The sequence below is a fragment of the Myxine glutinosa genome, chromosome 10 (genome assembly GCF_964187855.1).
Source record: "Myxine glutinosa chromosome 10, kmMyxGlut1.1, whole genome shotgun sequence".
NCBI classification, from domain to species: Eukaryota; Metazoa; Chordata; class Myxini; order Myxiniformes; family Myxinidae; genus Myxine; species Myxine glutinosa.
The window spans coordinates 130454820-130468019 of record NC_136270.1 but is presented as its reverse complement, the minus strand read 5'-3'; the positions used below and the strand labels follow the sequence as shown (position 1 = coordinate 130468019).

The window sequence follows — 13200 nt, the reverse complement described above, 5'->3', positions numbered from 1 at the left end:
ATTACCCTCGCCAGAGGAGAGGGTATTGGGGTCCATTTGTTTGTTACTTGGCCCAAAAAAAATATTGTTTTGCAAGTATGTTGATCGGTGTGTGTGTGTGTGTGTGTGTGTGTGTGTGTGTGTGTGTGTGTGTGTGTGTGTGTGTGTGTGTGTGTGTGTGTGTGTGTGTGTGTGTGTGTGTGTGTGTGTGTGTGTGTGTGTGTTTGTCTGTCCGCTCACTTATACTTGCCTACAGGTCACACTTTTGAACCGATCTTCACCAAACTTCACCAAATAGTAGAGTTCGTGGTCCGACAACATCCTATACATTTTTGGGGTCAAAAGGTCAACATAGGCCAAAGGTCAACCACGTTTTTCAAATTTCTAAAATCCTCAATTTTCATCCGATTGACTTGAAATTTCAATAGTATATACATATCGTCTAACTTGGTTCGACCACCAACTTTATTTGAGATCAGCATAGGCCAAAAGGTCAACATAGGCCAAAGGTCAACAACCATTTCAAATTTCTAAAATCCTCAATTTTCATCCGATTGACTTGAAATTTGAATAGGGTTTACATATCGGCTTACTGAATTCAACCACCAACTATTTTTGAGATCAGCTTACACCAAAAGGTCAACATAGGCCAAATGTCAACAACTTTTTTCAAATTTCTAAAATCCTCAATTTTCATCCGATTGACTTGAAATTTGAATAGGGTTTACATATCGGCTTACTGAATTCAACCACCAACTATTTTTTAGATGAGTGTAGGCCAAAAGGTCAACGTAGGCCGAAGGTCAACCACTTTTTTTTAAATTTCTAAAACCGTGAAATTTTCATCCAATTGACTTGAAATTTGAAGAGGATTTAGATGTCAGCTAACTTAATTCAACCACCAACTATTTTTGAGATCAGTATAGTCCAAAAGGTCAACATAGGCCAAAGGTCAACAACAATTTCAAATTTTTAAAATCCTCAATTTTCATCCGATTCACTTGAAATTTGAATGGGGTTTACATATCAGTTAACTGAATTCAACCACCAACTATTTTTTAAGATCACCATAGGTCAAAGGTCAACAACAATTTAAATTTTCTAAAATCCCCAATTTTCATCCGATTCACTTGAAATTTGAATGGGATTTCCATATCAGTTAACTGAATTCAACTAACAACTATTTTTGAGATCGGCATAGGCCAAAAGGTCAAAATCGGCAGCCATAGCTTCTGTTGCATTCATTGAGAGCTTTGGAAGTTGTATTTATCATTTTTTTTATCATGGAGATTATCATGTAACTGTCATCCTGGTGTGCAGTCCTGAACCTCCAAAGCCAAAGTTGCAGGAAGTACCCTGGAATGAGCAGGATTCTGCTCTTCACCATCTCACTGAGGTTTCCTTCCAAGCTTTTGTGGATGAACACCCATCTACTCTGGTCATGTTCTACGCACCCTGTGAGTTCAGGAGTAATGATTCTTCACAAACAAAAAAAAAATGCAGGTTTTTCCAAAACTTTGTCAAAGAGCCATATTTTCCCATTGCATCCATGTTTTGTTGGTTTAAGCTGTCTCAGTAGTTTCTTGGTATCTAAACAGAGAATGTTCATAAAACAGGTTGAAATAGATAACTAAATACTAGTATTTACTCGTGCTTCTTTTGAAGTCTCCTCTCTGTTTTATAATACTCATCGTTTTAATCTTCTTCACCGTCCAGTATCTGCTCTGCTGTTTGACATTGAGGCCTCTCTTGTGTCTTCTGGGGATGATGGGGGTGATGTGGAGTGATGGGGTGATGTGGATTGTCATTTTGGGCATTTCATTCTTTCTTCTGGCAAAAGTATGGTGGATGAGGAAGTCATTTGGATTTCGATGCTTTAAGGTGTTTTAATGTGTTGAGCTGTTTTATGCCGTGTTTGATTGGAGTTGTGATGTTCTTTATTTGGGCCTGTCAGCAATTCATTCTGTCAATCGAGTATGAATGAAATTGATGTGCCTAGAGATGTGTGTAAGGTGTGCACAGAGGGAGCTGCAGATGGAGGAAATGTTGAGTTGGATCTTGGAGACGGCGGGAAGCTGGAAGGTGTGAAAACATTTTGTTACCTCGGAGACATGCTGAATGGAGAAGGTGGATCAGACTCGGCAACGGTTGCTCGAGTGAGATGTGCATGGAAGAAGTTTCGGGAACTGAGTGGCATGCTGACGAGGAGGCGAGTGTCGTTGAAGCTGAAGGGAAAGGTGTATGCTGCATGTGTGAGAAGTGTTATGATTTATGGGAGCGAGACATGGGTAATGAACGTAGAGCAGCAACGAAGGTTGGAAAGGGTGGAAATGCGAATGGTTCGACGGATGTGCGGAGTATCGTTGAGAGAGAGGAAGACAAATGATGAATTGCGAAAGATGACGGGAATAGAGCCTGTGATTGATGCTGTGAAGAGGAACAGATTGAGATGATTTGGTCATGTGTTGAGGAAGGATGAAAGTGACTGGTTGAGAAGAGTGATGGAAATGAATGTAGAAGGAAGTAGAGGACGGGGAAGACCGAGAAAGACTTGGCTAAAGATGGTGGAAGAAGAAATGCGGGCGAGGGGGTTAACAAGGAGAGATGCAAAAAATAGGGCAAAATGGAGAAAATTGTCATGGGGTCCGCAAGGCTAATCCCCGCTCTAGCAGGGAAATTGGCCTTAAAATGCTGTGTGTGTGTGTGTGTGTGTGTGTGTGTGTGTGTGTGTGTGTGTGTGTGTGTGTTGTATGAATGAATGAATGAATGAATGAAATGTTTTTTTTGTTGAACACCTCGTATCTTCTCCATATGATTTTATTGTTTTTTGTTGTTTTTTACAGGTACGCTCTTTAATGAGCCTTCATTTTGTCATATTGGCCACGTTTGTGTTAAGTGAAGTAATTTTGGAACTTGTTTATTTGAGCTATTGCGAACTGTGGACCTTTTCCAACTAATTTTGTTGGAAGAAGAGAACTTCCAAGCAGATATTGTGGGTTGGTCATTTTGATTCTAATGGTGTTTTTGATACTTTTAGGGTGTGGACACTGTAAGAAGATGAAACCAGAGTTTGAAGAAGCTGCAGCTACACTCAATACACAAGAAGGGGTATTTTTTGTCTTTACTTTATTAATCAAGCACAGATAGTGTGATTCGCAATGACTAATGAGCCAAAGAGATGAACTGGTGAGCCGACTTGCCCAGACATTTCTTGGTTGAAACAAGAAAGACCGCAAGCACTGTGGTCACAACCTGCGGCAAAATCTGCTTACGAGCCGATTGGGAAACTCGCCTTTAAAGCACTCTTAAAAGATGAACAGCGTGATTGGGAAACACATTTAGTGCGCTATTAAAATATTTATCTCGACATCTCTCACCATGTGTGTATCCTGCAAACGCATGCATAATTGACTCACACATGAAGAGAAAGTTGAATGGTGTGCGCCACTGTATCTGCCACTGGACTGCATCTAATATCACAGCACATAACTTATCATCAAAAATCCAAGGGGGGAGTGCGCACCACCTGCACCTCTCTTGCACCTCTCCTGGCTCCACCTATGCACGTGGTTGCCCAAAACCCAGTAACATTTCGTTGGTGTTTCCATTTTTTTGTGCACGGCCTGTATATCTAAGGAAGAATCAATTGTTCAAATCGATCAAAGAATTGAAGGAATCAACAGTTCCACCAAATAAGTCAAAATATTTGAAAAAAATCAAATTTTCATTTTATCGGTACTCAATACTATTTAACTCCCCTTATACTGTCTGTATTTTGCACAGAAATAAATAGAGGATTGTATAAATAATTGTGAAGTAGGATAAAGGTGATTGAGCATGTTAGAAACAAAGTTTCTCTCATGGTGTCAATAGGTAGATCGTACTGAAAGGTAATGGTTATGGGTATGTTCGTTCTCCACTTGAAGTCATATGTAACCATGCAGCTGGGTTCGACCGGGTAAGGTGGGTACAGAGAGCGATGGGTTTGGGACACAAGATTCTGAGGCAAACACAGAGTTGAGGCATTCATCTTTTTCACGAGCAAGGTCAGTTGTGTAGCCGTTTGAGGTAAGGGAGGGGATGCACAGATTTGATGAGACACTACCTGGATTTGAAGGAGGGAGACAGGTTTAAGAGTTCAGTCTTGAGAGTAGATAGATATTGTTATCTGGCTCTCCTGAGGGTGGACACACACTTGTTCCGAGCTTTGTGAAAGGAAATGAAATTTCCTTCAGTTGGATTTGCCTTCGATGAGGCGAAGGCAAGTTGTTTCAGGGCAACTGCCTCACCACAATATTTAGTGTACCATGGATGGGAGGAAGGATAAGACAACTGAAGACAGGATGGCATAAATCTGTGCATGAGAGAGAGCAGTTTGCTTTGGAAGAATTCCCACGAAGAATTTATGTCAGAGGCGGTAGAGATGGGAGACCAGTCCAGATGATTGATGGCTGCTTGAAGACCGTGCCAGTTGGCCTGAGTGAAATGCCAGACTCGTCGGCGCTGAGGAGGCTCTTTGAGAACGGCCAGAGATGTCCACTTTAACAAGCAATTGATCTGATAAACCGATTGGAGCAGATTAAGAACAGCAGACATTAGTTGGGAAGTTAGTCATAACCAAAAACCAAAAACACCATAGCCAAAAAAAATCCGTTGCTCATAAAAAAATTTGATGCAATTTTAGAATTGAACTTTGCTGGAATGGACATAATATTTTCCATTAAGAAAACTCAAGATGGTGTTCATGGTTCATGCAAGCTGTACGTAGAGGTCTTGTTTAAATTGTTTAAAAAAAAAAAGATTTGCAAAGTGTTTTCAATATCTGCCATATCCACACAGAGGGATACTCCTTTTTTTGCCTCTGCCAACAGAGTCCTGGTGTTTTGGCAGCAGTGGACGCCTCAGTACACCGAGACCTTGCCACCCAATTTTCCGTCTCTGGCTTCCCCACCATAAAATACTTTCAGAATGGCAAAGATACCTACACACTACCAGAGCTACGAAGCAAAGACCGCGTCATCGAATGGATGCATGAGTAAATAGTTTTGTTGGTTCTTCTTGCTTTTACATCGTGGTTCAACAATAACCTGCACTTTTTATTGCAGAACATATGAAACGAGAATGACACTCGGTAGAGTGCATACCTCCATCAAGCTGAACAGTTTATGGTTTCTATCTCACTGATAGGCCGAATCTGGATTCAGACCTGAACCAAAATCGAATGGGCTTGTTCTTGTCACCTAACCAACTCATCCCCCAATATTATTCATAACTCGTCCATAACTGTTTGTAATATCATATTATATATCGCTTTTAGCCCGATCTCTCGATGCTGAAGAAGCACTTCAAAAATTAAATCAATCTCGTATCCGAATCCATATTCAGATCTTCACCAAAATGGAATCGATTCGTCCTTGTCACACACCCAACCTCTCCACCAAGTTTCATCCAAATCCGTCTATAACTTTTTGAGATATCTTGCCATATATCGGTTTTGTCCCTCTCTCTCAATGGTGAAGAATCACTTAAAAATTATACTAGCCGAATGCGGATCTTCACCAAATTCTAATCATGTCGTCCATGTCACATACATTACCTCTCTGCGAAATTTCATCCGAATCCGTCCGCAACTTTTTGAGATATCTTGTTCACAAACAAACAGACAAATGAAAAATCATTCATAGAGCAACACTTGGCAAAACAGAACAAAGTAGAATGGCAATCAGTAGAGCATCCTTTTGACCCCCAAAATAATTAGTGGTTGAATTCAGTGACCTGATCTGCAAATCGTTTTCAAATTTTTAGTTAATCGGATGAAAATTGACAATTTTAGAAATTTGGCCTATGTTGACCTTTTGGCCTATGTTGACCTAAAAAAAAATAGCTGGTGGTTGGTTTCAGCAAGCTGATATGCAAATCCTATTCAGATTTAAAGTCAATCGGATGAAAATTGAGGATTTTAGAAATTTGATAATAGTGGTTGGCCTGAGGCCTATGTTGATCTCAACAATATTTGGTGGTTGAATTCAGTTCGCTGATATGAAAGTCCTATTCAAATTTCAAGTAAATCGGATGAAAATTGAGGATTTTAGAAATTTGAAAAGGTTGTTGACCTCAAAAATATATAGGATTTGTCCAACCGCGAACTCGACCATTTAGTGAAGTTTATTGAAGATCGGTTTAAAATTATGACCTGCAGGCAAGATTAAGTGAGCGGACAGACAAACACACACAAACTGGAGTGATAAACATACTTGTCAAAAAAATATACATTTGCCAAGTAACGAACACACAGACAGACAAACAGACAGACAGGGTTGAAAACATAACCTCATCCACCTTTGGTAGTGGAGGTAATGAGAACAACACTCGGTCGAGTGCATACCTCCACCAGGCTGAAGTTTTTTTTTTTTTTTTTTTGTATACAAGATCGAGGCTCGTGAAAGAGCTAACATTAATCACACAAAAAGACAAACCGACACACAAAACACAAAAAACAAGGGGAGCGGCAGACAAGATGGGGAGAGAGGGGGAAGGACACAAAAGAGAGGGGGAAGAGGGGGAAGGACACAAACACAACATTTGAGAGCAGGGACATCGGGAGGACTTGGGGGGAGGTGGGAGAGGATTAAAACATATGAACACTGCAAGGACTCTGGGGTGAATTACCGGGGGTAGAAAAGATCAAGGTTTTCGATGGGGGAAGATAAGAGATGGTGGTGAACAGCTGTTTTAAAGACCTGGAGGGAGGAGTGGGATTGAAGGGAGTGGGGGAGTTTGTTCCAGAGGCGGGAGAAAAGGGGAATGAAAGAGTGAAGGTGAGCAGAGAGCCTAGACTTTGGCAGTTTAACCATAAGAGGGTTGCAGGCAGATCTTGTGCGACCTGAAGGAATATTGGGGGGACAGAGCACAGAGAGAGCTGGGGGAGCAAGGCCGGAGAGGAGTCGGTATAAGACAGAAAGACCACCAACCTGCCTGCGGTGAGAGAGTGAAAGGCCCTCAGCGTTGACTACATCGCAGGAGATTCCAATGATTCTGAAAGCTTTGGCCTCAACAGCGTGAAGCCGAGCAAGGTGTGAGGCAGGAGCACCAGCCCAGAGGGGGGAACAGTATTCCATTGAGCTGCGGATGAAAGCCTTGTATGTGGTGAGGAGCTCAGGTGTGCCAAGGAAGGACTTCGCACGACGGAGGATGCCCAGTCGGCGACTGGCTTTGGAGGCCAGCTTGGAAATGTGGTTTTCCCAAGAAAGATCATGGCAGATAGTGAGACCCAAAAGCTTCAGCGACAGAACTTCTTGGAGAGGATTGTTGAGAAAGTAGATGGGAGGGTTGTCCAGTCGGTCCTTTCGGAGAGACATTGTAAGAGTGTGAGATTTGTCAGGATTGAAAGACATGTTCCACTTGTTTGACCAGTCTGTGATTTTGTCCAGGTCTGCAGAGAGTGAGGAGGCTGTAGACTGCCGATCTGAGGGATGAGGAATGGAGCGACAGAGAGTAGAGTCGTCAGCAAAGAGATAGAGAGGATTTTCAAGAGAGTCAGAGAGATCATTGATGAAGACCAGAAAAAGCACAGGGCCCAGAACACTACCTTGGGGAACTCCAGCCTGAACAGGAAGAGGAGATGAGAGAAACCCATTCAGGGCCACACGTTGACTACGACCAGAGGGGAAGTCCGCCAGCCATGCGTGGAGATTTCCATGGATACCAAAGGAGGAGAGTTTGGAGAGCAGAGCAGGGTGCCAGACCGTATCGAAGGCACGTGAAATGTCAAGGGAGACAGCTCTAATTTCCTGTTTGGCGTTGAGGACCTCCATCCATTGTTGAGAAAGCAGAAGCAGCATGTCCAGAGTAGAGTGACCAGGTCTGAAACCAAATTGATGATCAGAGATCAAGCCATTGGAGAAGAGGAAAGATTTAATATCTGAAGCAATGATGGATTCCATGACTTTGCTGATAATTGGGAGAAGGCTGATTGGTCTGTAGTTGCTGGGATCTGTTTTTGCACCTTTTTTGTGCAAAGCGGTGATGTTGGCTGATTTCCAAGCAAGATGGCAGATGACCTTGAGCAAAAGAGAGGGTGAAGAGAACAGAAAGAGGGAGTGAAAGAGCAGAAGAACATGATTTTAGGACCCGTGGGCTGATGCCGTCAGGACCAGTTGCAGAATCAGAGTCGAGGGTTGACAGAAACTTTTCCACCTTGTCAGGAGGAAAGGACACAGAGTCCAGGAGCAGCTGGGTACGGTGGGTACAGAGAGGGATGGGTTTGGGACACAAGATTTAGAGGCAAACACAGAGTTGAGGCATTCAGCTTTTTCACGTGCGGAGTCAGCCGTTAAGCCGTTTGAGGTGAGGGAGGGGATGGAGGGGGAACAAACACCAGAAACAGATTTGACCAGACGCCACCAGGATTTGGAAGAGGGAGACAGATAAGAGAGTTCGGTCTTGAGAATGGTGAGATATTGTTTCCTGGCTCTCCTGAGGGTGGACACACACTTGTTTCGGGCTTTGTGAAAGGAAATGAGATTTCCTTCCGTTGGATTTGCTTTCCAGGAGACGAAAGCAAGTTGTTTCAGGGCAACAGCCTCACCACAAGATTCCGTGTACCATGGACGGGAGGAAGGGTATGACAACTGAAGACGAGATGGTATAAATCTGTGCATGAGAGAGAGCAATTTACTTTGAAAGAATTCCCAGGATGAGTTGATGTCAGAGGCGGTAGAGATGGGAGACCAGTCCAGATGATTGATAGCTGCTTGAAGACCGTGCCAGTTGGCCTGAGTGAAATGCCAGACTCGTCGACGCTGAGGAGGCTCTCTGAGAATGGTCAGAGAGATGTCCACTTTGACAAGCACATGATCAGAAGAGCCGATTGGAGCAGAAGAAGAGCAGCAGACATTTTCAGGGAAGTTTGTCATAACCAAATCCAGAAGAGAAGATGCTCCGTTGACTGAGATCCGGGTCGGGAAATTGACAGATTGTGTCAGTCCCAGTGAGTCGCAGAAGTCCTTTGCTGAAGAGCCATGGCTGGTGAGAGAGGTACCCACACCCAGCCAACTGGCATGGTGACAATTGAAATCACCACATATGAGGAAGAGAGAGTTGGGATGGGTAGATAGAAGTTGGTCCATATTATCAGACAGTGAGATGTAGATGGAGTCATCGCTGATTGGTGGACGGTACAACACACATATGAACAAAAGGTGGGAGCGAAGGGGAAGCCGTAGCCAAAGGTATTCCTGGGGGTGAGGTGGAGAGAGGGCAGTGGAGGGCGAGTGAGGAAGAGAGTTTTTTATAAAGATAGCAACCCCACCTCCAGGACGAGGCTCAGGTCTATCATACCGGAGGAGGGAGTAACCTGGGAGAGATACCAAGGCATCAGAGACATCATGAAGGAGGAAAGTTTCTGTTAAGCAGATCACATCTGGTTTGTCAGAAGCAACCTGTATGGAGAGGTCAGTCAAGTTTGAGCGAAGGTCCCGGATGTTTGAGGTCCATACCGTTAATGAAGAGGAAGGGGGAGCATCGGGTCCAGAACAGGCGGGGGGAGGGGTAGGGTAAGATGTGGAAGAGGAGGAAGAGGTAGGGAGAGCTGTTGAAGGTGTGTCAGAGATTTCAGAATAGCTTGGAGAAAGGGAAGAATGGGGTGGACAAAAGGTTTGATGGAGATTGGGTGAGGCACAGTGAGGTGTTATTTGAGGAGGGGGAAGAGCAAGGCAGAAGGTTTGGGGAGATGAAGGTGAAAGTTGGAAGGAGGAAGAAGCAGGGAGGATGCTTTGAGGAGGAGGGGTGAGAGGGGAGTCTAGGAGGGGAGGAGCGAGGGAGAGTCTCGGAGGGGAGGGGTGTGGGGGGAGTTTAGGAGGGAGGGGAGGGAAGGGGCAAGGGGGGAGATTTGAAAGGGATGGGTGATGGGGAGGATTTGGAGGGGAGGGGTGAGATTGGATTTTGAAAAGTGTACGATTCATGGGAAACGAACAATTTTTGCAAAATGAGTTTGAGACCTTCGAGTCAAAAATACGTTTGAGGACACTGGAGGAGGGATGGAGTTCTGGATAGTTTAGGGAATGTAGAAAGGAGGAACTGTAAGAGATGGTATTATATATATTTTTTGGAATGAATAGATTTGGTGAGCAAGACGAAAGCATCCTTTTGTAGGAAAAGAAGAAAAGGGTGTTATAATATATGAGAGAAAATAGTTGTTCAGGGGAGAGATTATACATTTCTAACCGCGTCATCGCGAACGAAGAACGAACGAACAAAAAGAACAACAAATAAACGAATAAGACCTGGGAAGGAAATATTTTTTTGGGGGTTTTTTTTTTTTTTTTTTTGTGAGTACAGATATTAAACAAGGAGGTACGGGGTGAACGACTGGTACGAAACAGAGAACGAAAATAATTTCAGCACATTCGACGAATCGCTGAGAGAAAAACAAACCACAAGGTCGGAGACGGTACGGTAGTCTAAGCCTACGAGTACTAGGCCGCAGAATACTCGATACCATTAACCGACGATTGTGTATACATGTACGAAAAATTAGCACCGAAAATTTTCCAAAAGATACTCTATAGGTACATACACCGAAAGATAGATACAGTCTCGACAAAAACACAATTGAGAAATATCACTTAGCTTCGAAAGCGTGAGCGCATGGAGCAGCTTCGAAAAGACGTGACCTCGCCGTGATCTCCAACGGCGTGACGGCGTGACCTCGCCGTTTGCATCTTGTATTCCACCGATAGGCCGGATCCTGATCCGGATCTGAACCAAAATATAATCAGCATGTTCTTGTCACCTTCACAACTCATCCACCAAGTTTTGTCTGAATCCGTACACAACTTTTTGAAATGTCATGCTTTATATCGTTTTTGACCCCGTTTCTCAATGGTGAAGAATCGCTTTTAAAATTTTTAACTTCTCGTATTCAGATGCGAATTCGGATCTTTGCCGAAATCAAATCAATTCGTCCTTGTCACACACCCAACCTGTCCACCATGTTTCGTCTTTTTTTTTCTTCTTTTTTTTTTGTATACAGAATCGAGGCTCGTGAAAGAGCTTATCTTATCACACGTGAAAAAGAGCATTTGTCACACAAAAAAATCAAACAGACAAACAAATTATATAATAAGGGGAGCGGTAGACAAGATGGGGAGAGAAGGGGAACCACACAAACACAACATTTGAGAACAGGGACATCGGCAGATCTGTGGGAGGGAGGGGGCTTCGGGGGAGGAGGCGTGGGAAGGGGGGGGGGTGTGGGAGAAGTATAAAACACAAGGACACTGCAAGGACTTCCAGGAAAGAAGCTGGTATTTCAAAAAAGTAGATTTGGGGTGAAATTAGCGGGGGTAGAAAAGATCAAGGTTTTGGATGGGGGAAGATAAGAGATGGTGGTGAACAGCAGTTTTAAAGACCTGGAGGGTGGAGTGGGATTGAAGAGAGTGAGGGAGTTTGTTCCAGAGGTGGGAGAAAAGAGGAATGAAGGAGTGAAGGTGAGCAGAGAGTCTTGATTTTGGCAGTTTAACCATAAGAGGGTTGCTGGCAGATCTTGTGCGACCTGTAGGGATATTTGGGGGACAGAGCCCAGAGAGAGCTGGGGGGCAAGGCCGGAGAGGAGTCGGTAGAAGACGGAAAGACCACCAACCTGCCTGCGGTGAGTAAGTGAAAGGCCCTCGGAGTTAGCTTAATCGCGGGAGATTCCAATGATTCTGAAAGCTTTGGTTTCAACAGCGTGAAGCTGAGCTAGGTGTGAGGCAGGAGCACCAGCCCAGAGGGGAGAGCAGTATTCCATTGAGCTGCGGATGAAAGCCTTATATGTGGTGAGGAGCTCAGGTGTGCCAAGGAAGGACTTCGCACGACGAAGGATGCCCATTCGGCGACAGGCTTTGGATGCCAGATTGGAAATGAGGTTTTCCCAGGTAAGATCATGGCAAATAGTGAGACCCAAAAGCTTGAGTGACAGAACTTCTTGGAGAGGATTATTCAGAAAGTGGATGGGAGGGTTGTCCAGACGAACTTTTCGGAGAGACATAGAGTGAGATTTGTCAGGATTGAAAGACATGTTCCACTTGTTTGACCAGTCTATGATTTTGTCCAGGTCTGCAGAGAGTGAGGAGGCTGCAGACTGCCGATCTGAGGGATGAGGTATGGAGCGGCAGAGAGTGGAGTCATCAGAAAAGAGATAGAGTGTATTTTCCAGAGAGTCGGAGAGATCACTGATGAAAACCAGAAAAAGCACAGGGCCCAGAACACTACCTTTGGGAACTCCAGCCAGAACAGGAAGGGGAGATGAGAGAAATCCATTCAGGGCCACACGTTGACTATGACGAGAGAGGACGTCCACCAGCCATGCGTGGAGAAACACCTCAATCCCACACCTGAATCCGTCCGCAACATTGAGATATCCTGCTCACAAACAAACAAACAGACAGGGGTGAAAACATAACCTCATCCACCTTTGGTGGCAGAGGTAATCATCTATTTGATGCTGAAATTGTTATTGTCTACCCAGAATAAGCTATACAGGAAATGAAATCGACTTTGTTCCTAGTTTAAAATCGACTTTGTTCCTAGTTTAAAATCGACTTTGTTCCGAGTTTAAAATCGACCTTGTTCCTAGTTTAAAATCGACTTTGTTCCTCGTTTAAAATCGACTTTGTTCCTCGTTTAAAATCGACTTTGTTCCTTGTTTAAAATCGACTTTGTTCCTATTTTAAAATCGACTTTGTTCCTAGTTTAAAATCGACTTTGTTCCTAGTTTAAAATCGACTTTGTTCCTATTTTAAAATCGACTTTGTTCCTAGTTTAAAATCGACTTTGTTCCTATTTTAAAATCGACTTTGTTCCTAGTTTAAAATCGACTTTGTTCCTATTTTAAAATCGACTTTGTTCCTCGTTTAAAATCGACTTTGTTCCTCGTTTAAAATCGACTTTGTTCCTAGTTTAAAATCGACTTTGTTCCTAGTTTAAAATCGACTTTGTTCCTCGTTTAAAATCGACTTTGTTCCTATTTTAAAATCGACTTTGTTCCTAGTTTAAAATCGACTGTTCCTAGTTTAAAATCGACTTTGTTCCTATTTTAAAATCGACTTTGTGCCTAGTTTAAAATCGACTTTGTTCCTAGTTTAAAATCGACTTTGTTCCTATTTTAAAATCGACTTTGTTCCTAGTTTAAAATCGACTTTGTTCCTCGTTTAAAATCGACTTTGTTCCTAGTTTAAAATC

The 13200-nt window shown here is 43.3% G+C and overlaps 1 protein-coding gene across 1 annotated transcript in view; it reads left to right on the top strand.

Annotated features, from left to right (window-relative positions):
• LOC144894093 (protein disulfide-isomerase A5-like) overlaps positions 1-13200 on the top strand; it is an 87924-nt gene that overhangs the window by 58104 nt on the left and 16620 nt on the right. Inside the window, exons 8-10 of the mRNA XM_078786112.1 lie at positions 1300-1436; positions 3017-3087; positions 4851-5014. Of these exons, the coding sequence (XP_078642238.1) occupies positions 1300-1436; positions 3017-3087; positions 4851-5014 (372 nt within the window). The remainder of the gene's footprint in view (positions 1-1299; positions 1437-3016; positions 3088-4850; positions 5015-13200) is intronic.